The following is a 26,591-nucleotide window of genomic DNA, read 5'->3' on the forward strand; positions in this document are numbered from 1 at the left end:
GCACTGGGGGGTGTCACGCATTGCATTATAGGTGTGGCGCTCCCACGCACAACCCCCCTGCGCTTCCGCTTTTGGCACTGCTCTAGACTCAGGGTAGCACACTTCCAAATACTAACTTCAGGGAAACCATTGTGGGAAAGAGGGTGTCATCATGTATTTTTACCGCTCTAGAGGCAAATGGTTGGCCATCAGAAAATGGTGAACTAAGAAAACCTTTGATATGACTGCAGGGCTGTTTTCATGTTCAGCAGTAAGTTACTTTCAACCCAGACATCTAATTTAGAATTTTGATTTTTTCTTCTAGTGTATCTCTATTTTATTCATATGTAATCTTTATCTCTGATAAGTATTTCATCTCATTACCATTGAAATTAACAACGAAGACTAAAAACCTAGAGTTGAACTTTGCAGGGTTTTTTCTCCCACCTGAAACTTTAAAAAATATTTTTACAAGCTTTGAATCTTGCAGTTTCTTCTATCCATTCCTCACCGCCTCCCTTCTAGAACAGAGGGATAAAAAATGGTCCAAGGTCACCAGTTTGCTTTGTGCTTAAAGCGGTACTAGAACTCATGGTCACATAGTTGATGCCTTAACTGCTACACCAAACTGGTTTTCCATAATAAATAAAATTAAAATAATGCCTTAATAAGTCACATCATCTTATTATATAAATAAAACAGGATATTGCCAACTGAAATTGTAGAACATGGAAATTTCATTTCACCCTTCAAAATCTATGTCCAAATAATTAAACAGAAATCAATCAGCTTCCGTGTTTTAAGAATTTTTATTGAAATATAAAACTTTGAAATACTATACATCAATTTGTCAGTTGCAGATGAATTATGTAGTCAATTACTAAAGCACCTTCTTCTTTCCACCAATTCTGTAGTAATCCTGAAAAAAAAAATTCAAAAGTCAGTATTCAATCTATATCAATTTACCATTATTTAATTGGGCTTGTTGTGTCAACCAGTTTATAGCAATGCAGGTCTCCCTTCAATTACCAAAATAGTAAACATCTTTTACATCTACTGGCTGCACCAGTTCTTCTTCCTGAGGCTACTTCTCCCGTCACATGGTCAAGTCTTTCTCCAAATAGGGCATGCCTCATAAGTAGGCGGGAGAAAAATGGTTGGGTTAATGGGAAGGTAAAGCTAGGCATCCAGAACTTCTGGAGAACATAGTGGCAGGGCAACTGGGGTTTTGCACAATGATGCTAGTGTGGTTGGCTGGAGTGTGGGGAGTTGGGTGGCATTTCTCAGTGGCAGTAGTGGCGCTGGATGAGACTGCTGAAGGCTCTGGGCCTCTTACTTCAGCCCCAACCCTGGTGATGTTGAGGGCTAATGTGCAGGGGGGCCAAAAGGTGTGCATAAGCAATGAATTAAGATTAGTAGCCTTCCTACAGGAATCATAGCACAGAAAAATATATCTCAATGAAAAGGTGTTGCAGTCAGAAGATTTCACTTACTATTTGCCAAACAATGCATCAAATCTAATATGTTATTATCTACAGAAACACATAGGACAATCTAGATCTGTAATTCTATGGAGAATTCTAATCCGAATTCACTGATAGAGAATTTTAAAATTTGCTCACTACAGTAAGTTTAAAAATATATCAAGGGAAAAATCAAAATCAATGCCTATTTGAAAACATCTGAAATGTTTTTTTATAATTTACAGAATACAATAATCAACTAACTATCCATGTTTTGGGGCACAATTTCAGGTATGAGTCAAACTCATTTTGGAATATAATTGAGTTATCTCACTACCAAGCAATTGCTTTTTATAATTTATTTCCAAATAACATAACTGAAGTAGTTTTTTACTCCCTTGTTGAAGAATTTGTTTCTTTTATAAAGCAAAATAGGTCTGTCCCTTTTGTTCTCTATTTTGTTTTTAAATTTTAAGTGTACATTACTTTCATCAGAACTACCATGTCACCACAAGTTATCTCCTATCTCCAGCAATACAGTGAAAGTTTGTTGTAATTCATACCTGTTACCAACCTGGCAGCTGAGTCTGCTAATGAATCACAGAGTCAGTGAATAAAGGTCAGTCATTATTCTTCGAGGACTATAGCACACCATGACGACTGATGGCATCTAGATGTGACTCTAGTCTCGGCCACAAATAATTTCTTGCTGAAAGACCTTCAGCATAGGAAGATTAATTCTATCTATATTTATGGTACATATTATGGCTGTATTATTATTTGCAGCCTTCAAAAGAAGCTGCCCAAATATTAATATACACCAGTTTTTCTCAAAGCAATAGAAACGCAGGAATATTGTACATGTTTAGGTTTGGAAAAAAAGGATATGAAAAATTTGAGTTTAGGCTGAATCTTTGAAATCGTCCTGAAAATCAAATATTTTGGTCATCGCTATTTCTTTTTCTGCAGAAGCGCAAATTTTAATTTTTAATTGGTCTCATTTAAAAAATGTTTTTAAAAAATCTTTTCAACCCTACCATAGCTATGACTGATAGTTCTAAGGTGTTGTTTTAGCTTTTCGTGTTCACAAAATCTAACGTATATAACGTAATACCATCCATTATTATTTTAGAATTAAATAAAACCAACCGACGCTGCTTATTTGCGTTCTCCCTAACAACTCCCGCCGAGACTTACCACCTTGCTGAGCTCCGCACAGGAAAGACCAATGAAACGGAAGGCGGGTTTCTTTAATAGAGTTTCCCAGCATGCTCTCGGAGAAAAGACGCGGGAAAGGGAAGCATAGCCATTCAACATCCGATAATGGCAGGAAAGCGCCGGTAGTCGCTATGGTCCATAGAATGAGAAGTCGTGCTAGCCCGCGATAACTCTATGGTAGAAATTAGAGCCGTTCGTTCTCCATGGTGTCCTTACGGTTGTACTACTATGCTGGTCTGGAGACTCCGCCTCTCTCTCAATAACAATGATGTCATCGCGCGCTCTGAGCCGGCATTTTTTATTTGATCGGATAAGTCACGTGGGAGAATAAAAAGCCGCTGTTTTGGGGCGAGAGGTTGAGCTTGTTGGCGTTTCCTCGTCGTTTAGTTGAATTTATAAAGCTGCAATTCTTACTAAACTGCGCATGGCATATTTTTTTCACGATTATTTGTTATTTGCGAAATAAAGCGAAAAGGTACAGGGAGCATGTTATTCTGTTGACATAAGCAGGTTTATAACAACCTGTGTATTTTGAAAATATAGCAAGGAGGCTTGAAGCTTCTTAAATTCCTTTTTTTCCAAACCTAAACATGTACAATATTCCTGCGTTTCTATTGCTTTGCTCCAAATACTATCGTAGCTGTTCGTCTAGGAAACTTACTGAAATGTGTGGTTTGTTCAGGATTTTAATATCCTGTTGCTGTGAACTTGCAAAGAGTGTTATGATTGATTAAAAAACAACTATAACAGCATTACACAGAAGTGTGCATGTGACTTGCTGAGGTTTTTTTTTTAAAATATTGGCTACTAAAGGGATTATTGTCGCATCAAAAAATTGACCCCCAGATAATTGAAATCAGAACCAATCAGAATAAATTCCAGCCATGTACTTCAGATGTGGATATGAATAGTAAACTTTTGAAATGACTTTTTCTAGAAAATGTTTCCCCCCCCCCTTACCCTTAAATATGCTTGATTCTGGATCTGTTCAATGAAAATTACACAATATGCATTAAATATTAAAAAAAACCAAAGCAAGCATTCATCCTTAATTATTTTACAGTTTATGATAAAGAGAAGATCATAGTTTTCTTGGAGTCACAACTCTCTGGAATAGTAATGGAATTAATTTTAGGAAGGAATTCAGTGGCAAGAATAGGCAAGCTCATAAGCAAACATGATTCATGGCAACTAAAATTAAAATAGATCAAATAGTATTTTTCCACTTGAGAAAGAATATTCTGTCAGGATTCGATTACAAAGTTTTGCATGGTGCAAAAAGAGCCAATGAATTAATCCTGGAAGAAATGCACTGATACTTGAGACAATGATTAGCAAACAGAAACTTAAAATACTTTGGAGAAGTGATGGAAGTATATGGGGAATTAGCAAAAACTATCATATGGCAATGGGAAATGGAAGATGGTATATGGAGGACAGCAAAAAGATAATTGGAATGTCTCTGAAAGAGCTCAAATTTCCTGCCAAGGAGAGATGGAGACGGCAAGCATACAGTCACCAGAAACAGCCTGATGCTAATGGTGGTACCTTAAGATGTTCTGTTATTCTATTGTACTTCTTCTGTATGATAACCTACACCACAATAAAACCTATATGTGTCTACTCAGGAATAAGTCCTAGTAACACAGTAGAACTTATGTTCAGGTAGGTGCACATGATTGTAGTTGTAATTTTTAATGTTATGGTGAATGAAGTTTTTTAAAAAAATAATCTTCAGGTTTGAGGTAACGAAGATGCATCAATTTCTGGAAACTTGTTTTTCCCCAATAAACGGTGTTATTATTTTTAATTCACATAATGATTAAATATAACATTTGTAGATTTTAGTTGATTAATCAGAGATATTTATAAGTACTTTATAATGTTATTTATTTCTACAGTGTAATATTTTTTTAAACCTCATTAATGTGGTAAGATGTGTTTGTAGAATGGTACTTTTTGCTCCTGATCTACTACTATATATGCTGTCATGTTCCTAGTTATTTGAATGAAAGACCTTTTAGACTTTGCCTAAAAGCAAAGCATACACTTATTGTGTGACTATTATACTTTCCAGTATAGTAAGAGTTTATCCAGATTTTGGCATTAGTTTACCCAGATTACACAGTGATTCTTTCAGGAATAATGTGGTATGCTGATTATTTATGTTTCCTTACTGGCTGCCTGATAAGATATTTTAATACATGTATTCATTATTAAGTAAATATGTGTACAGATAGTCCTTGGCTTTTGGTGGATTGCTCAGCCATCGGTTAAAGCTATAACAGTGGCCCATAAAGGTATTTACAACCTGATTCTGAAGTTTCAATAGTCACCTGTCTCCATGGTCATGTGATCCCATGTCAGGTGCTCAGCTATTGTCCTGTTTTGTTAACTGCTTGATATTTATGTACCAAATGTTCAACTTTATTCATTTTTACATTTATGCTAATATATACAACAAGTCTAACAATTATATCAATATTGTATAAAGCCACAAAAAAGTTACATTAAGTCATGCACATGATGTGTTGGTGTGTGTTTTGTTTTGCCAGCAAAAGGAATCTAATAGCAAACAGCCTGAACTCAGTGACTGCCATTTGAAAACAGGATAACACCGTAATTCGTCTTGTATTGAGTTCACACCGTACTATATTATTATGTGCGTGTTTGGGATTGCTTTTCCCTGTAGTATTTCTGAACACTGAATCCCTAGGCTGCTTTTTAAAATAAAGAACAGCTTCTACAATTCAGGAGTGTGAGTTGTGAACTGTTGTGGCCAAAACCAAATGGAAAGCTGACAATGTGAGTATAAATATGCTGCACGTATTCACATTAGATCTGTGTGGGGTTTGCTTGTTTTCTTTTTTCTTTTAAACTGATAAGAAATCTGATTAACAGAAATAATATTTTAAAATGTTTGGTTAGAAAATTAGTAATTACAAATTTACCTACCAATCAAAACCAGAATGCTGAACAAGGTAGAAAAGGGGAGACAGAATCCCTTAATATTTCTATGTCCTTATTTTTTTTTCTTTTATAAATCAAAATATATTTTTTTAAAAAGCAAATGAGGTGAGGAGAAAGGAGAGAGAAGAATCAATCAACAGTTATATTCTCATAGGCCCACGCAAGGCACCAGGTGCAAAACTCTAATTAATATGTTAGCAGCATGGAGAGGAAGAAAACATGTCAGAATTTTATTTAAATGAGATTACAGACAGTATGAAAGTGATGGTAGTGGAGAATCATAATTAAAATGATAAATTATTGCATATAGTTGGTCTAATAAGTGTTTATTATTCTGTTTGTCAGAATTGATTCCCCAGTTCTAACAAGAGTAAGGATGGTGATGATAGGTTATATTTGCCACGCTCTATACTAATCTACATTACCTTCATAGCTGACATGTTCATAGCCTAGAAAGCTCATTTACACTAGAGATAAGGAATGTTTAAAAAATACTTAGTGATTAGTTGCAGAAAGAACATAAGGATCAGGAATGTATTTTGAGGGAAATCTTGATTGGCTTTAGGGGGGGTATCTTCAAGGAATTCAAGGGGGAGGGGCAGAAGATAAAAATGGTGTTGCACTGTTGCAGCACAAACTTCTTTGCATTGTGACATCTTATGCAGGTGTGACAGGGATGAAAGTGGGACAGCATGAGGATTTTTTTTGTTTACTTTGAGAAAAATGTCATGTTTTCTGAACTCATCTGGTTAAAGAAAGGTGCTGAAAACAGCAATATGAAATATAAGAAGAGACAAACGTGAAATTTTTCATTTGGGAAGCAGACAACATTGCCTGAAAATGATTGTGGAATGAGAGTGTGTGTTATTAAGTAAATACGAGTCAGTAGTAAGGTTCTGAAGCACTGCTTGGATTTGATTCCCAAAAGATTTCTTGGAATGCACATAGTGGCACGAATTAAACTCTTGTGTGCCATTCTTTAATATAACCATGCCTTTTCCCAGGGTTCTCCCATGGCAACTGTTTTAAAGAGTTCCTGTCAGCCTTGTGAGATAGTCCAGACAAGAAGCACGGCCAGAAGTTCTAGCTCTAATTTTATTGTAAAGTTCCATTAACAAAATCTTGTGAGTCTGAAAGTATATCTCCTCCTTCTGTCACCTTTACAGTTCAAGAAACTAGGAAAGATTTTTTTTTCCTGAGATGTTTACCACACCCACATTCTACAGGCTCAGCTGCCACTTCTCTGACTGACGTCTTGTCTGTGATTCTTCCACTTGTCTCCCAAGGTCATTTGACACATGCCATTATAGTTACAGAGAAAACCTCAAGGCAGCAAACATAAAGCTTCCTTTCCACACAGTCATGTAAGGTAGATTGGGCTTAAGAAGAATGACATGAAATAGTAGAGGGAGAAGACTGAATTTGAAATTTGTAGCTAGACATTTTGCTTCAACAAGTGAATAACAAAGTATGGTCTGTGAGAATAAGAACTAACCATTACAAACAATATCGTTCCTCCCATTTTATTAATTATAGTATTGCCAAATTCTTTTTTTAAATTGTTTTAATGTTATACAATTATTTTAGTGTTAAGGCTTTATGTCCTTCATTGTTCTAAGCACAGCTCTTCATTAATAACTCAAGTTCCATTTCAATGACCAGGTTACTTAAATGTTTGGTAAGTGAACGCATGACTAGGAGGAGGGGAGAAAGAGACTGCTGTCTCATTTAGATAGTCTCTTGTACAGCTATGCCAAAGTTACTCTCTCACTCTAGTGTGTGTTCTTGTTAAGCACATGAACTTCGGTCATAAATGGGTGCATTGGTTGGAAAATGAATTGTTTATTATCGTCGTATTGGTTGCTAACCAAGGAAGTAGCAAGGAGTGGGTATATGGTCTTGGTTTTGGGTTGTATTTTTCTAAGTCCCCTAGAGCTGTTAAAAGGGTAACATCAGTTTTCTAAATAAAGTTGATTGTCTCATCCAGCTCTTTGATTCTTCCCAGAAGGTTTCATATGTTCCTGGCTAGGATGGGTGGGTTTTGAAACCTTTTAATCCAAGTTGGCTTAGAATGAGAGATATGTAATGGTAGAAAATGAAAATGTGAGGAGGAAGTGATGAAGCTTTAAAAATTTGCTTTCAATAAACATTCAAAAACTGTTCATGCATTTTAAGGAAAATTAATAGAAAAATCCCAATTAAGGGCATTCCGGATATTAGGAATACCTCTGACCTCCGCTCCTTTCGTATAAAGCTCAAGACCCACCTATTCCAAGTAGCTGGCCTGGCTCAACTTTGATCTAACTATATCGCTCCTGACGGGTTTTTTATTTGGGTATTTTAATTGTATTCAATTATTTAGGGGTTTTTTAAACATTGTGATTTTAATTGTTTTTACTCATTAGCCGACCTCCTCCTGTACATGTCTTGGTATACGTTTTTGTTATATGTATGTCTTGTCTATATATGTATTTCATATGTTTTATTGTACGCCACCCCGAGTCCTTCGGGAGAGGGTACGGCTAAGAAATAAATATTTATTATTATTATTATTATTATTATTATTATTATTATTATTATTATTATTATTATTATTATTACCAAAAAGGCACAAAGGAACACTAACAATCACCCAGATGAATATTAATTTTTAAAGTAGATAAAAAGACCACTGATATTGGTTCTGACAGTAAATTCCTTTCAGTCCATGAATTTGTTTTATTGTTGCCCAATCTTTGAATCAGGAATGATTTTTGTATACTTGTACTGGAAGCGGGAATGTCTGATTAGCCACATTTTAGCTGCTAGAACTCCCTAAAACAGAAGATGGTAGAACTGATGCAGCATTTTTATTATTGCATATTTCTGAAAAAGCAAATTATAATTATGTATGCTATTTTGACCAACTTCATATTATTGGTGCTAGATTATAGGGATTGCAAGTGAAATTGCTTTGTTGAAGCCTCTCCAAAGGCAAGTGATGCAACTTGTTACACATTCTCCTATCTGAAAATGAATACCCCCTAGTTTTAATTAAACATTCACCCTGAGGTGTAGATGAAAGCATCACTTTATTAATCATGCCAAGAAGGATGGGCAGGAAAATAAAATGTTGCAAGTAGTTTGCATAAGGGTAAAAGTTTGCAGGGTGAGACCCACTTGGTCGTTCTTTTGCTCCCCACTCAGAAGACAAGTTGAACAACTGAGTTGGCCAGATAAATAAAAAGACATACAATACCTATTTGTCTTTAAAACTGTGCTGCCACGTCCCATAATTGGGCCTCTGAGAACATGTGAATAATACCAAATGTTCTAAGCATTTAGATAAAGCTCTTGGAGATTTATTATCTTAACATTTGCTTAGAAGAAGTAGGATTAGCCAGAAGATGAAATAGCTAGGTATTGGAGTGGTTGAATCAGTCAGACTGAAGTAAGTTAAACCCCAATATCTCCATATCATTGCATGAATGGGTAGTATTGAGTTTCTTAGTAAAAATTGAAAACCCAGGTGATGCATATAATTTACTGGATCATTCACACTGGCTTATGTTTTGGAAGGATACTTTTCCAGATAATCTGGATCCATTCATTTTGTTTTCTGTGACAGACTTCAGACATTGTGCTAAGCCTAAAATGGCTTAATGATGATTTGCTGAATTATTGTACATTTGACTGGATTTACATGACATACGAAGCCAGGGGTGTAGAAAATGCATCTCGGGGACAGAACTGCTTATCTTTTATGGCTCCCAGATCTTCCTCTTGAGCAAAGGACCAAAATGATAACATACACACCAGTGGTGGGTTTCCATTTTTTTTTTACTGCCGGTTCGCTGGTGCACGCGCTTGTGCTCGACAAGTGTGGGTAGGCGGAGCCTCCTGCTGCCGCCACTACCAGTTCGCCTGATCTGGGCTGAACAGGGAACAACCCACTTCTGATACACACCCTCTCCCTTTGTTTCATTGGAATGGGTTAAAGGGTCAAATGATTAAGTATTCTATGGGCTTAAAAACTTCTGGACCTCCTTCCCAAGGGTCACAAGCACAACCAGATGAGGAGTATGGTCTCAACTTGCTGTGCAAAATCAGATACAATTCTCAAGCTGGTGGAAGTTAAATACTGTATTCCTGTGTGGCTGTAATGTGACTTATTTGTGCCTGGCATAGATCAGTGTGTGACTATGGTTACACTGTATAAATGAAATAAAATAATAGATTGTCCAGATAAATCTCTTGATTCTAGAATACAGCTTTTTCTTCTTCATTATTTCCTAGAATGAGGCCATTGCAGTCAGTCTATCATAACTGAAACAATATGTGCTGATTTAAAAAAAGACAGAAAAATGCTCAGAACTAATATCTTCATCTGAAATAGTTCAAGTTCCGTTTGATCTGCTATAGGTCAGGTAACAAAACAATTTGCACAGATAGAGTATATTGTCATCCCCTCCCCACTTTCCATTCAGTTGTGTCAAATTCTCATAAATTGCCTGGACAAGTCTCTGCAGTTTTTTGGCAAGATTTTTCAAAAGTGGTTTGCCATAGCCTGCTTCCTAGGATGGGAGAAACTGACTAGCCCAAGATCAGCTGCTGGCTGTTTGCCTAAGGCAAAACTAGAATTTAGTCTCCTGATATCTAGCCTGATGTTCTTAATCACTACGCCAAACTGCCTCTCATATTCTCAAATATTTAAACATTAATATATGATTAGTTTACCGTCTTAGAAAAAGCCTAAAATAGGGTCACTATTTTGTTAGTAAAGCACCCAAGCAAATGTAATATAAATGAATAGGAACTGGATATTGTTTTTCAGCTTCAGTGCGCAGTTATAAAATTGGGAAGGATGGTGATAGTGGGAAATATAGAAGCTCTGAAAGAAATATGTGTTATTTAATATTTTGTGGCATTATTTATTGCATAATTTCCCTCTTTTATGGAAGTTCTGTTTGTTGTTGAAGTCTGCAAGTCAGGCTAGATATAGATCCTCAGTCATGCTAGATTTAGATCCTCAGATGTAAAAGGTATGATCGGCTGCCCCATGCTAGGAGACAGTAATAGGGAAAGTCAGCTGTTGCCTTTATATACTGCTTTAGGCTTCACATTGGCAAGGCATTTGATTGGCCACTGTGGAAAACAGGAGGCCAGTTCTATTAGGGGTTGTAATAGGCTGTTTCTTAGATTCTTAATCCAGGAGATAATCAAGAACCCGGGGGAATCTGTTTCCTTGGTGTTGTGTTTCTCACATTAAATGTGCCATGAAGGTACTATGTAAATTAACAATCTGGTTCAATCATTTATATCATTTTGAAGCTGTTAGTACTTGTATTAATGTAGGGTTGATTGCCCCATAATATGAATTTGTTGAAATACTGTTCAATTCTATGTTTTATGACTATAAGAATAGTGATGTATATCTGAAGTGTGGTATGTCAGTAAACATCTATTTTGAAGCTAACAGGGTATATGTAAAAGCTAAGATAGTCCAACCTGTTGCATGTTTACATTACATTATAAACCCCCAGAGTTGTCTTGAATCTTGAGATGGTGGCATTTAAAATTAATCAATAAACAAGCAAACAAACAAACAGGCAGACAGACAGATAAATTAAAAGATACTTAGAAAAGGTGCTCTTTAAGGTCAATGCAGCTTATTCTCTGAAACAATAGTGGAAAGGATTACATCTGCAAATCATTTTACAATACAATCCAGATGATTTCACTGGAGAATAAATCCCAGTGAATCAGTCCTGTATTCATATCGAGGAACATAAAGCAATAATAAAGCAATTACATTTCCTCCAACTCTAAGAATTATCTTTTGGAGATTATTTATGCATTTATTTATTTTGCATGGCAGGTGACTCTTGTATGGCAAGTAACTGGGTGGTGAACAGTCATAAAATAAATTAAAAACAAATTGCCATCATAATACAAAATTGAAAATTTGCACAGCGACTGAGGAGAATATTACAATCCATGGTTGTTAAAACAAGCAGGAGATGGGACTCTTCACACACTTGGGGGTCCTGGCACTTAACTAGGCATTTAGGGCCTTACAAAAGGCCAGCAGGGTTGGAGCCATCCTGATCTCCAGAGACAGAAAAGGCATACCTGCTCTGTCCTGTGACTGTGCCTTACGCACAGTCACTCATGCGCTGGTGACGTCTTGCCTAGACTACTGCAATGCTCTCTACATGGGGCTTCCCTTGAGATGCACTCAGAGACTGCAGTTGGTCCAGAATGCGGCCGCGCGGGTGATTATGGGGAGTACCAGATACTCCCATGTAACACCTCTCCTGCGCGAGCTGCACTGGCTTCCTGTGGTCTATCGGGTGCGTTTCAAGGTTTTGATTACGATCTTTAAAGCGCTCCATGGCACAGGACCTAGTTACCTGCGGGATCGCATCCTGCCCCATACATCCCTGCGACCAATCCGCTCGCACAGAGAGGGACTTCTCCAGGTGCCGTCCACTAAACAGTGTCGGGGGGCGGCGCCTAGGAGCAGAGCCTTCTCTGTGATGGGCCCAGCCCTGTGGAATGACCTCCCCCCTGACATCAGGATTACCTCCGATCTCCGCTCCTTCCGTGTAAAGCTCAAGACCCACCTTTTCCAATTAGCTGGCCTGGCTCAACCATAGTTTTATCCCATTGCTCCTGACAATCTTTTTAAATTTGTAATTTTAACTGAGGGTATTTTAATTGTTAATTTTAATTCTATTATTACTATGCTTTTAACAAGTGTTACCTCCTCCGGATACATGTATGTGTTTGTATGTATGTGTATATGTATTGTATGTATATGTATATATGTATGGGTTTTTTATTGTACGCCGCCCCGAGTCCTTTTGGAGAGGGAGCGGCTAACAAATTAAATTTATTCTATTCTATTCTATTCCTGGTGGCTAATGTTCATTTGCTGATGGAAGCCGCAGCATGACAAGATAAAAAGATCCCAAGTCATGAAGGGTTTTAAAGGTGGCAGCTAGCACCTTGAATTGCACCCAGAAGCACACTGGCAGCCAGGGCAAGTGATGAAGTAGTGGTGTTTCATGGGCTTAGTATCCAATACCATTTACTACCTGTCCAGCTGCATTCTGCACCAGTTGAAGTTCTAAATGCTTTTCAAGGGAAGTTCCGTGCAGAGTGCGTTGAAGTAATCCAGATTGCATTGCAAGCCACCCTTCCCTTCTAGACAATAGTGTGAAAAGTAATGAAGTCATTGTATCATTGGCATCATGACATCATCATGCAAATGATGTGAATTACATAAATTGCATCATGCACCTATTTCTTCCCCTGCAAATACCCACAGATGAGGTAAAGTAGGGGAATGTTTATTTTTCAAAATGCTATATTTCAAACCAAACTTGGTTTTGGAGATTTATACTGTTGCATGTTATTCTATTATATTTGTCAGTTGAAAAATAGTGTAATGTTTATAGTGTTAGATGTATCAAAGTGGGCCTGACCCCTAATGACTGTATAGACAAATTCCTGACTTTTTTTTTGTACTTAAAATAAATCACTATGGATTTTATGGTATGTTATTGGTTTACTATGGAAACACATTTTAGCCTTTTCTAGTTATTATTGTCATTCCTTTGTTTACCCAGATGTGGCACAGGTTAACATTTAAAGATTATTTTCATTAACTGATTTACTTCTGTATTCTAACATGTGGGAAACTCCAAAATAAGCACCATATGAGTTAATCGTCTAAGGATTTTTGTTAGTTCATTCTGAATTACCTGTGACACTGTGATTATTTTTACAGCATTGTCATGCCATAAATAGAAAGCTATGGATTCAAACTAACAACTTAGTAGTTGATAAATTTAGTCATAGCCCTATGGAATGCATTAAGTAACATTAATTCTTATGGAGCAATCAAAATATTTTTCAAAGACTAAAGGCAGCTTTTTGTAAGAAGCAAGATGTGTTAGTTTGGACCATGTAATAATACAAAAACTGAATTTGCTCTATTGCTTTTTAAATGCTGTGGTTTGAGTTGTCTAATTTCATCTTGGATTGCTATTTAGATTTGCTGATTGCATCATTCTTCATACGTACAAACAGTAAATCTCTAGGGCACAGCTGAATATTCTTCCTCTACCAACAGAGGTATAATAATGGCATATTTAAAAGAAGTCTCTCTAAGATACAAGTGCTGGAAAGAGATATGGTCTTGGGTGTGAAAGTCAGCCACTTTGATGGGTAGGAAACTAAATAAAGTATCTGACTGTAAACAATTGTTTATAATCTTGGTTGCTGCGTTAGACTCTCCCTTTGTGAGCATTTATTGTAAAATATGTTCTTTGGGGTGGGGGGGAAATCTACTTGACAAAAGAGAGCTTGCTGAACTTCTTACCTGACTGTGGAATTGTATTTTCTTCCAGCAAAGAGGGAAAATAATTCAGAGAAGGCCTAAATGTAAAAGAAGAAAAACAAAACCTGTTTAGTGATCTCTGCACCTGTCCATGTTGCTTAGCTTTTGAAGCGGGCATTAACAGAGAGAAAAAGAAAAAGAAAAGAAAAGATGAGTGAATCTTGAGATGCTGCATATGAAGGTCTAACCCTTTTCTCGCAGCACCAAGCCTGATGCTGAACAGTCAAGGCTGTTTCCAGGGATTATGCTGTGCATGCTTGTCTGCTTAGTAACAACCCATTTCCTCGGTCAAGAGACTCTTAACTGACTGCTTTAGAGAGAGAACAGGTAAGAAAACATGAGAAGTATTTTTTTTTCTGAAGAAATAACATCATGCAGAGCTTGAGATAAGCAGTTAACGTTACTGATCAGAAGAGGTCTCTTGTCAGTTATGATTTATTGCCTGGTTATTTTTCAAACACTTGCTTAAAGGTATGCTGGTGAACTTTGAATAGCTGTTCCGATAGGAAAGGTATTGATGATTAAATAATATGTAGGTTTAAAAGGTATCGGACACCAGGCACGTGGAAGGGGAGGAGATTGGTGCATCTCTTCGGTGCTCAGGTTTAAAATTACCAAGTAATGCAAGTCGATGATGCTCTGACTTTGAATAACTGAAGGGCAATTGTTCTCTCTCTGTAAGATAAGGACAGCAATGTACCAACCCAAAACTAGATGGGCTAATATTTAGGTAGCTGATCAAAAGATAAAAGTTAAGTGTGTGTGTGTGTGTGTGTGTGGTGTGCGTATGTGTGGTGTGTATCTGGTTAATGCAGTAACTGCATAAGTCTTGACTTTGCTGTGTTACGTCTGTATATTAGCAATTATATTTGGAGTGCTGCTGCTGTTGCCGTTGCTCCTTCTCTTATCTAAAAGGCCTGAAGGTCATAATCACCTGACTTATCCCTTGTCCAGAAGCTTTGTTGATTAGGACCCATAGGCTAATTCAGATGTTTATTTGTTTAAACTACCTCTATCTTTGTACCGAACTTGTCACATATGTTTTTGAATGAGGGCTTTCCCCCCCTGTATCACGTTTGTACAGTACAAGCTTTCAAAGATCTGCCCATTGGTGAGATACACCCTAACCTAATTTTGACGCATAGCAATTCCAGGGACACCGTTTCAGATACAGTTTTTAGCAGAGATGAGTGCAAATTAGAGCATATTTCCTCAGGCTGCTTTTTAATTTGTCCTATTAAAATACAAGTCCCCACAAGGGCATTATGCAGTTCTATTCTGCATCACAACTCCAGCTGTCAGCACCAACGAATCATACTGTAGAACCTCCAGCTGTCAAGAAAAATAATCGTGCTTACATTATTTTAGTTTAAAAAGGAAGCTTAAATAGTTTAAAAAAGAAAATAGTTTAAAAAGGAAGCAAACATTGGAACAACTGATAAAAACTGAATGTGTAAAATAACACAACATATTTGTTAGGTCTTTTCTCCAATAAAGTCTAGCAAATTTTCCTAGTTATTCTGATTTTCAAATACTGTGCCTGCTTGAATGTATAATAATGGTTTAGTAACGCATTGTATATTGACTTTAGGTGTTCATAATGGCCACTTTATTTAATAAAAGAAGTCACTGGAAAAAGATTGTTTTGAGCAGAATAGCAAAGGGGAAGGAGGTGCTGCTTATTTCTCCACTAAGATTTTTCCTCTGCATCTTTGCACTGTCCCCCCATGGAAGTGCATCAGCAAAAAGAAGCACCGATATGACATCAATTTGCATAAAATTATCATATGCTAACTCAAATACACTATGCACATTTATAATTTAATTTAAATATTATTTGTTTAAATAATTTAGATATGTATTTATTTATTGCTTATTTATCCTGTTTTTCCTCTTAAGAGTGCTAGTCAGCGCACGCTGAGGTCTCCTTATAATAACAAGCTTGTAAATAGGTCTTTGACAAAGTAACTGGCCCAAAGTCGCTAAGTGAGGTCAATGAATAGTCAGTATTTATTTATGATAATAAATCAGCATTTTTAAAAAAGCACAGATGCATTAATAATACATAGCTTTATTATATTTGCATTAACCTAATGAATGTTTTCCTTCATGCAGTTAATAAGCTATTTTATATCAGAATGAAGCAGCTTGACATAAATTCTTCTTTGTCCTGGCATGGCTAGGGCAAACTATTACAGAGATATGTTAAAAAGGTGCAGTGTAACAGAACGTGTTGTATTGATTCAGTCTTCCCAGATTCACATGGGGAAGAATGCTTGGCCTGGGAAATTTTTGTTCAAAAATACAGATAGCTTTATGCCACTCTGTGGTTGAGTGGAGACTTGTGTTTGGATTTCCCCAGTCTAAGTTCAACATAACTATTATGCTCAGTTAAGATGCTGGGCATAGAGCAGTAGAAACAGTACCAATTAAGTGAACTATAAGTCTGTCCTGTGCCCTGCCCAAGTGCAAAGTCCTGATGCAACTGAACAACTGTTGCTTTCCTCCTTACAGTTCTTTTACTTAGAATAGGGGTCCCCAACCTCCAGTTCGTGAACTGGCACTGCGCGGTGGAATGTTAGAAACCTGGCCGCACAAACAAGCGAAATCCCATCAGCGGGATGCAGGCAGCACATGAAACCACGCCCCCTCCAGTCCGTGGAAAAACCGGTTCCTGGGAGCCAAAAGATTGGGGGCCATTGACTTAGAAAATACTTCCAGCTAGTGGACTGATGCCTCTTTAATGTAATGTAATTGCCACTTGTAAAATAGGAGTCATGGCAATTATATCTCCAATCTTCTACTTTTGCTTGACAAGTGGTGGCCATATAAATAAGTCGAATCTCTCTCTCTCTCTCTGTGTGTTCTTCAAAGCCTTATTTCCCAGCTATTTCCTATCATGGTAAACAAATTCTAGATGTCTACCCAAAAATAAAATATAAATGTAATAAGCAGAGTGCTTGCTATTTGCTGTGTATCTTTGATATGATATGTGGGCTCTGCTATACAGTTCCTGCATATCTGAAATAAACCACACTGGGAAAGAACAGTGTATAACCTGACTGGAAAAATGTTTGAGGTAGCCCAGGTTCAGGAAAGAGAAGAATGGGAAGGTTTTATCTAGCAGCTCATTACTTGCTTTTTATCTCTATCCTGAAATTCGATTTAGAACAATAAATGAAGATGTCAATCACTTTACTCTTAAGAAATTTCTCCCAGGTATCTAGATTTGTACTAAACTTTTTTAAATACAAAAGGATTGATTTAGTTGATACTTTTTATTTTAAACAAATTTCTAAATCGTCATCACTGATGCTGTAAGAATAATATGAAGCAAAAGCAATGAAAACGCCAATTAATTTGTACACAAACCTTATGGCAGTCAGAAAATAATTTCAATTTGCTATTTTTATTGCTATTTTTGTATAGTTTACAGAATCTTCCATAAGGTGTTCCTGCTGCAATTTCACAATTTGGTGAAATCTGTGCTTAATCACTCAAAACAGTTATGAAATTAAAAAATAAGGCCATCAGATAAAATTGTTTAAAATGCTCACTTTGACTAGAAAGAATAATATAAATTGAATAAATAGATGATGTACAAAACTGATATTGTCCATATTATGTGAGCAGGTCAGTAACACAACATAATTGCCCTAATATTTTCTTTTTTTCTTATTACATTTGTTAAGTGATAGGACACCCTACTAAAGTAATGCTACTATGAAAAACATAACATTGAAAATACATTTTGAAAAAGTCAAAATTTCTTAGGAAATTTATTAATTTTAAATTTTAATATCTTGACAAAATTTGGATTATACATTTCAGTTAACTGTTTCCTCTTTATTTACTTCCATATATTTTCTGATAGAAATGAGATGCAGTGTAAGAGCAAAATTTATCTATCTCTTATCATTTCTTTAATGGATAGTGTGATATACATGAACTAGGAAAGCTGAGGCTTGCCTCTCTGCTCATTCATACATTCCAAGTGAACTAAAGCCTTCTTTCCTACTTTCATCACTTCATCATTTACCCATTTTTCTTGTTGTTGTAAAAGAAATATTCCCATGTGAGTTTCCCTGAACTTTCTGTAGAAGAGCATGGAACAAATATGATGGTAGCAGTGTATATTTGAAAGAAAGACATTTAAAAACAAGTTCATGTTATGTGTAATTCAGCTATTATTGTGCAGGTGTCATTTTCTTTAAGAGCAAGAGATGCAGCAAATTAGAAGAATATGCATAAAAGCCCCCCCCCCCCCATCAATATTGAGTAATTGGAAACATTAACATACTAGAGTCATTGACACAAATATAATCACAAGAATAGTAAATGAGTTACTAATTGAACAATTTCCAGAGCATTTAATAAGAAAATATAAATGACATTAACATCTGAAACTATACTCTCTGATAATTCTATACATTAAAAAAATATGTGCCATCAAGTTAGAGTTGAGTCTTAGAGACATCAGAGATTTTGAGAATAGCATACAAGAGGTAGGCCGAATTTTACAATATTCTCTTTCCAAATGAAAACAGAAAAATCTTTTGGAGCTATCATTAGTCAACCTACTCAGCCTCAACATTTGATATCATTATCTTCAATACAGTATTGATTTAACAGGAAAAATTTAACCGAGCTGAGATTTTGTTATCCAAGGGAACTTGAAATAACAAAGATAACCGTTCATTTGCATATCTACCCTGCTTTAATATCGCACAGTAGAAGTTCATCATATAAAATGCATCAAAACATTTTACAAACTTCTGTAGTTGAAGCATTTTAGTACGACCATAAAGATCATACAAAATGTCTGGCCTGTCTCCTTACTTTGGCAGCTTAGAAAGGATAAACACTAGCCCCACTTCCTCAGAATGTGTAGTCCTCAATGGAACTGCATCTACATGGAGGGAAGTATGCAGCGGAGTACCCCAAGGCTTTGTTTTAGTACTCTTCAACATCTTCATCAATGATTTGGATGAGGGAATAAATGGGGAACCCATCAAATTTGCAGATGACACCAAACTGGCAGGAATAGCCAACACTCCAGAAGACAGGCTTAAGATACAGAAGCATCTTGACAAACTTGAACATTGGGCACTATCTAATAAAAAGAAATTCAGTGGTGAAAAGAGTAAGGTTCTACATTTAGGCAACAAAAACGGAATGCACAGGTACAGTATAGATGATACCTTGCTCAGTAGTAGTAACTGTGAAAGGGATCTTGGCGTCCTAGTGGACAACCATTTAAATATGAGCCAGCAGTGTACAGCAGCTGCCAAAAAAATCCAACGCAGTTCTAGGCTGCATCAACAGAGGGATAGAATCAAGATCACGTGAAGTGTTAATACCACTTTATAATGCCTTGGTAAGGCCACACTTGGAATACTGCATTCAGTTTTGGTCGCCACGATGTAAAAAAGATGTGGAGACTCTAGAAAAAGTGCAGAGAAGAGCAACAAAGATGATTGGTGGACTGGAGACTAAAACATATGAAGAACGGTTGCAGGAACTGGGTATGTCTAGTTTAATAGAAAGAAGGACTACGGGAGACATGATAGCAGTGTTCCAATATCTCAGGGGTTGCCACAAAGAAGAGGAAGTCAAACTATTTTCCAAGGCACCAGAGGGTAGAACAAGAAGCAATGGGTGGAAACTAATCAAGGAGAGAAGCAACTTAGAACTGAGTAGAAATTTCCTGACAGTTAGAACAATTAATCAGTGGAACAGCTTGCCTCTAGAGGTTGTGAATGCCCCAATACTGGAAATCTTTTAAGAAGATGTTGGATAGCCATTTGTCTGAAATGATATAGGGTTTCCTACCTAGGCAGGGGTTGGACTAGAAGACCTCCATGGTCCCTTCCAACTCTGCCATTGTATTATTGTATAGAATAGCAGCATTTTTGCAGAATAAGTGTTTCAATGCAAAAAAGAAATAAGACAATTCTGTTTCTGGATAGTCAACAGACTCTTGGAGAAGCCCTTAGTGCATCTGTTTTTGCCGGGCTGAAACCTGATTTGTGAGAAAACACAACAGATTTTAAAGGGACACAAGTAACCAAATTACTGAGTATTAATTAATTGTTAAATAATTATTATGACATATGTAACACATGGATTGTATTCCTCTTCTTTTTTGCTTTATAATCATGATTTTGAAAATTGTCAATATGAGATGAGCATTTTCTTTAAAAAAAAACTCGGCAATTTTTTTTAGAAGAACACAGTCAATTCTTATGTGGGAAATTACTCTATACTGAGCCATAACATTAGTTCACATGGTTTAATATTGTACATTAATTGACAGTAGCCTTCCAATATTTTATGTACATCTTAACTGTACTATCAGGAACCATACAAATTATATCCACAACCATTCTCTTTAATCATCTGTTCGGTTGTGTCACAAAATTTCACTTCATAATATTGTTGAATGTTTTTTGGCTTAGCAAGATGTGTAAATTTAACCATTCTGGTGTAGTGTCATATACGAATTAGGCCACCATGATTTGTTCAACAAAACCTTGGCTTGATTTTTTGCATCAATAGTTATTATACAGTAATATATTCAACAAACAATCAAACAATTGTACTAGCCAGGTGTGTTCTGTGTATGTAGTTCTTCAAACATACTGAATTCTTAGGTATATACATGATCATTTAAGATTTTAAGAAAAATATGTAAAATGTGTTCAAATGTGATTTTCTGAATTGTGTTGATGCTTTTTTACCCTTCTCTTTATGTAGGTAGCATCAGTTTTGTACATAACTTCTTTATTACTGTACCAAGGAATGTAGTATCATAGAAGATTTCTTTTATAGGAATTGTTGCCACAAAAAAGCCAGACATGGCAAGGGTAAGTATGTATATCGTTGTTTAATAAGTTGGTATGCCTTGTATAGATTAAGTAACTTTAGTGGATTAAGTAGTCTACCCTGTTTCAGTTTAACAAACTTTTAAACCTAATATTTCCACTTCATAATAGGGATATGACTGAGAGTCGTTTCTTCATTAAAACAGTCTACTATGTTCTATCTACAGAATAGTTTTCTAATTCTGAGAACAGGTTGAATTCCATCAATGTTTTTATTGTTATTATTGCATTGCCATTTTGAAGCAAAAGGAGGAGATACTCAGGGCATAAATTGCTGTTGATCATAGTTGTGATTTGAAAGAAGCAGTTGTGCTTAAAAAGAAATGATTAGTCCTGTTCAACCTTGAATTCCTTAATAAAATACATTACACCTGCCTGCACATGTTATACAGGATGGGATTTCATTATTATCAGAGCTACATAATGTAAAAGTTTTCAAGTTTTTATGTTGCATCCAGTGTTAAAATGTGTGTTTACTTCCATTAACTGAATTGTCACAATTGTATAGAATTGGAGCAAATTGTATTTGATCTCTATACACGACACAGATTTTCAATGACTTGTAATGACTTGGAAAAAGAAGGTCTAGAAGTATTGAATAGCAAGAAATAACTACTGTACACTAGCCTTGGTCTTTTCCCAAAAGACAATTCTTACTCTCCATTGTCTCACTTCTGTTAAAACTTACAGTACGAACCTCAGAGCTGGCAAAGCACAAACAGGATCTCAGAGCCCCAAGAGAGATGTTACTTCAGCAACAGTCTGGCTCAAGCTGAGAGTGCAGAGAAAAGCTTTCGTGAGCTTTCAGTCAGTCTAATTCAGGCAAATTCCCAGAGGGACTTCCTCTTCTAAGTAATCACACAAAGGAAGCCTAGGTAACAGGGAACTGGACGCTCTGTTGAGGACACCAAAGGGGCAGTTCTGGAGGATTTAGATATCCAGGCTGAGGCCATAATGGTTACAGCAGCTCAGGGTTTCATGCCAGCTATGATGAAGAATTCCAGTTATAGCTGGTCACATGCTAGATTTGGTTTTCTTTATTAGGCAGTACTGAGTATGATCTGGAGATGAAGAATTTTATATATATTATTTGTCATGGCCACATTACTTTTCGTTGAAATTTAGATTTATAGTTAACCATAGTTGTACAGGATCTACAAGTGTAGGATCTATAAACTCCAGAGTTCCATGAGACTGGGCATTTTTCTGACTAGTATGGGTGTACGTGCTTCTGTTGAAGAATTATTGCACGTTTGCCAAAACAAATCGAGGGAAAGCTGAATAAAGGAACATAGGCTTTAGAAAAAGACATTTGAAGACAGACATTTCAGTTATGATCTGCCAACTTGAAAATAACATTTCCAAGAACTCAAGGATTTATCACTCTAAAAACATCTTATGTTTCCCTGAAAATAAGATAGGGTCTTATTTTCTTTTGACCCCCAAAATAAATGTTTGGTCTTATTTTCGGGGAGGTCTTGTAATTTTTGAGGTGCAGGAGGTGGGGAGCACAACACATGGCTGCTGCTGTGTTGCAATATTTTCAGGGAGGGCTTATTTTAATGCATGCACTCAAAAGCCCGATTGGACTCATTATCCGGGGAGGTCTTATTTTCAGGGAAACAGGGTAGTTATTAGTTAGGGAGAACAAAATCATGAGAATCTGCTACTTTTCACTTGCTTTCATTTTTTAAAAAATTGCAACTGGTGATTTATTATCATGTTTGATTGGATACATTTATATTTTGCCTTGAAGCTATGCTTGAATTATGATAAACGCTTGTTAGAAAAATAGAACAAGAGTTTAAGACTGAAAGGATATCCTTACCTGTTACTTCCCATATATTTTGAGGTGCAAAGAAAAACAGAGGATATGATGAAATAGTTTAAATATGTCTCATCCATATAAAGATTTCCTAATTTATTGTACGGGTCTGGATGGATGACAACAGGCTCAGGCTCAACCCCTCCAAGACAGAGTGGCTGTGGCTTCCGGCTTCCCGGTTCAACCAGCATATGCCATCGCTGGCCATCGGGGACGATCAATTAGCCCCGGTGGAAGGGGCGCGCAATTTGGGCGTCCTCCTTGATGCCCGGCTGTCTATGGAAGATCACGTGGCAGCCGTGGCAAGGGGGGCGTTCCACCAGGTTCGCCTGGTGCGCCAATTGCGGCCCCTTTTGGACCGGGAGGCCTTGCGCACAGTCACTCACGTGCTGGTGACGTCTCGCCTGGACTACTGTAACGCTCTCTACATGGGGCTCCCCTTGAGGTGCACCCGGAGACTGCAGTTGGTCCAGAATGCAGCCGCGCGGGTAATTATGGGGAGATCGAGGTTCTCCCATATAACACCCATCCTGCGCGAGCTGCACTGGCTTCCTGTGGCCTACCGGGTGCGCTTCAAGGTGCTGGTTACCACCTTCAAAGCGCTCCATGGCACAGGGCCTAGTTACCTGCGGGATCGCGTCCTGCCCCATACATCCCTGCGACCCGTCCGCTCACACAGAGAGGGACTACTCCGGGTGCCGTCCTCCAGAGAGTGCCAGAGGGCGACGCCCAGGAGTAGGGCCTTCTCTGTAGTGGGCCCCACCCTTTGGAATGACCTCCCCCCAGACATCAGGACAACAACCGACCTTCGCTCCTTCCGTATGAAGCTGAAAACCTACCTGTTTCGACTAGCTGACCTGGCATAATACTACAATCTCTCCAGCCCAGGGCATTTTTAATTGGTAATTTTAGTTTTTAAGGGTTAATTTCACTGGGGTTTTAACTTTTTTAGATATTGTAACTTATTTATTTATTCTTACCTCCTCTGTACGCTATATAATACTTTTGTACGTTGCCCCGAGTCCCTGTGGGGAGAGGGGGCGACTAATAAGTTCAAGTAATAAATAAATAAATAAATTGTAAGCTTCCTGTACCTGAACTCTCAGACTCCTTATCCATTTACTGAATATGTGAATTATATATGGTTAGAGATCAAGAAGCATGGATCATGTGGTTGTTTTTCCATTTCTCTTGTCAAATGTATGGTGTATGGTGCAGAATGTGAAATGTTGCCATTTAAAGCCGAGGGTGGAAAATGGGTTTTATTAAATTTCAACTCCCAGAAACCCTGGTTACCATGGCTGATGATGAAGGATGCTTGGCACTCATACAATCATAACAAGAGAGCTAGAAACCCCATACTTCTGTTTTAAATGGCTTGGTAATGTGATATGTCAAAGAATATATGTTATTTACTTCTGCCACTAGATAAGGTGCTCAAGTTTTACATTGTCTATTGGAAGCATGTCACTCGGTATCTCTAAAATTTCTCAGTTTACTTGGGTGGTCTCTGAAAAAGAACTTTCTTTGATTTGATGATCAGGGAAGTTTGCAACCCACATATTAGCAGAATGAATAGTCTGCACAATTTAACACCTGCTTTGTGAGAATTCACCATTCCCTGATTTTTCTCTGTCTCTTACGTAGTGTTTAAAAAATGGAAATTTCTTTGTCCATTAAGACTATTTTCTCTCTAGTGATTTATATTATCTCATAGCAAACTATTGCTATAGTCATATAAATCCTGCCTTAAATTATTAATTTCAAAGGCTGGATAATGCTATAAGATGCTAGTGAAGAGGTGACCTGCGCCATAATAGTTTTTATGTGCTCCAAACTACTGCTGATCTATTAAATAGCAAATGCCACCTTTTAGAAAGAATAACTTCCAAATATGCATTATATTGAGACAGTGACTCTGTCAGCTAATGGAAATCATCCTAATGTAATTATATTTTTCTCCTGTTCGAATCTATTACAGAATTGCTCTGGTTGCAAAGAAAAAAGACCTGCACACAGTTTGTGTACTAACTGCAACAAGTGGCTTTGTAGCTTATGTACAGAAGAACACAGCCACAGCAAAGAAGCAGGAGGGGAACATTATTTGCCAGTCTCCTTGAAAGGATGTTCAGGTAGAAATGGAACCTGTTCATGGTTTTTCCCATTCTTATGCTGAACAATATATCTGTAATTCACTTATAGGACCTGTGCTTGTGTAGAAACAGTGCCTTAGCTAATGTGATGCAGTTCTCAACAGAATTCAGTGATCTCCCAGCCACCCCCACAGAAAAACCTCTTACCATGGAATTTGTTAGATTGGGTAATGGATAGGCACACACAGGCCTAACGGTAACAACAGCTCTTTATTAAGTACAACAAGTGAGAACAATCCAGTGAAGGTTGAGTCTGACAGCAGCCCTTTTATAGGGAGCTGCCAGACCCTTCGACCAATAGGATTAAACCTCTGTTCCCACCGGTGGGAACAGAGGACCTGGGTGGAAACCACTATAGTTAGAACAAGTATCTTAACAGAATTGGTCCCTGGTGCCCAAAAGGTTAGCAGCTGCTGGCCTAGAACATCTATGTCCTTCCTGAAAATTGCTGAAAAGGGAAATCAGCAAAGAGAAACTGAAAAAGGTTCTAAAATTCTGTGGACTCACCTAAATGCATATTCTTTCTCTAATTTTGTTTTTTTTTCTAGTTCCTTCCAGAGGAAGGACATGGTGTATTTTAAAGGCACTGTACAAAGAGTCACATTCTGCTCTTTTCTCTACAAGATTTTCAGTTCTAAATTGAAATAGTGGAGTGTAATAAATGTATGATATTTGCATGTGAAGGGTTTAGATGATTTACATATGAGTGTGAAATTTGATGGATATCAAAATACATGACTCCTGACAATCTGAGATTAATTGTGTTAACTTTCAGAATTTATTATATAAGACCACTTAGTAATCATACATTTGTACCAATCTTTATCTAAAAATAATCTTCAACATGTATTATATTTGCATTTTTCCCCCTAGAATTTTTCCTGCAAATGCAGGGTCCATTTTTTTCGGTTCAACTGACTGTCAGTCCATGAGCTGACAGGAATTTACTGACCAGTTTGTCGCCCGTGCCTGATATTGAGGCTATTGCAACTGTTCTTATTTTATAGCAATGTTTTATTTTTCAGGAGTTGAAGGGGAAGCCAATGAATGTCCCTTGTTTTGTCCGATGCATAGCCAAGAGAGGCTTAAGCTGTTTTGTGAGACTTGTGACGTCCTTACCTGTCGCTGCTGCCTCCTGACAGAGCACAAGGATCACAGGTAGAAAAACAAAATTGCCCTGTTGACTCATTCAAAGGTGGCTTGGTACAATAATTTATTTATTTATTTATTTAATTCAATTTATAAGTCGCTCCCTCTCCACAAAGGGACTCGGGGCGGCCTACAATTAAATATACAAGCATATGGCACGGAGGAGGTATATGCATACAAACATTTTACAATTCATAATAGTAATAGCCACAAAGTTAAAAAGCAGTAACAATCAAATTAAAAACAATTAAAATACCCTAAAATTTAAAATTTACAATTTAAAATTGCCAGGGGGATTAGAGAATGGAGTTCTAATTAAGCCAGGCCGGCTAGTTGGAACAGGTGGGTCTTGAGTTTCTTGCGGAAGGAGCGGAGATTGGTAGTTGTCCTAATGTCGGGGGGGAGGTCATTCCAGAGGGCTGGGCCCATCACAGAGAAGGCCCTACTCCTGGGCGCCGCCCTCTGGCACTGCTTAGTGGACGGCACCCAGAGGAGTCCCTCTCTGTGAGAGCGAATTGGTCGCAGGGATGTATGGGGCAGGATGCGATCCCGCAGGTAACTAGG

At 37.3% G+C, this 26,591-nt stretch overlaps 1 protein-coding gene across 5 annotated transcripts in view; it reads left to right on the plus strand.

Moving 5' to 3' along the window:
• Positions 1-776: 776 nt before the first annotated feature.
• Positions 777-26,591, plus strand: part of TRIM66 (tripartite motif containing 66) — a 65,425-nt gene continuing 39,610 nt past the window's right edge. Inside the window, exons 1-5 of one of the 5 annotated variants that reach the window (XM_081939108.1) lie at positions 777-2,197; positions 14,027-14,343; positions 20,773-20,882; positions 24,707-24,857; positions 25,904-26,036. In XM_081939108.1, the coding sequence (XP_081795234.1) occupies positions 20,874-20,882; positions 24,707-24,857; positions 25,904-26,036 (293 nt within the window). In that variant the 5' untranslated portion in view covers positions 777-2,197; positions 14,027-14,343; positions 20,773-20,873. Of the gene's footprint in view, positions 2,198-3,015; positions 3,136-5,272; positions 5,466-6,906; positions 7,000-14,026; positions 14,344-20,772; positions 20,883-24,706; positions 24,858-25,903; positions 26,037-26,591 lie in introns of those variants that run through there. The other 4 variants (XM_081939107.1, XM_081939109.1, XM_081939105.1 and 1 more) reach the window with 4 other exon arrangements.

The sequence above is a fragment of the Natrix helvetica genome (assembly GCF_964273705.1).
Source record: "Natrix helvetica genome assembly, chromosome: 1".
Lineage (NCBI taxonomy): Eukaryota > Metazoa > Chordata > Lepidosauria > Squamata > Natricidae > Natrix > Natrix helvetica.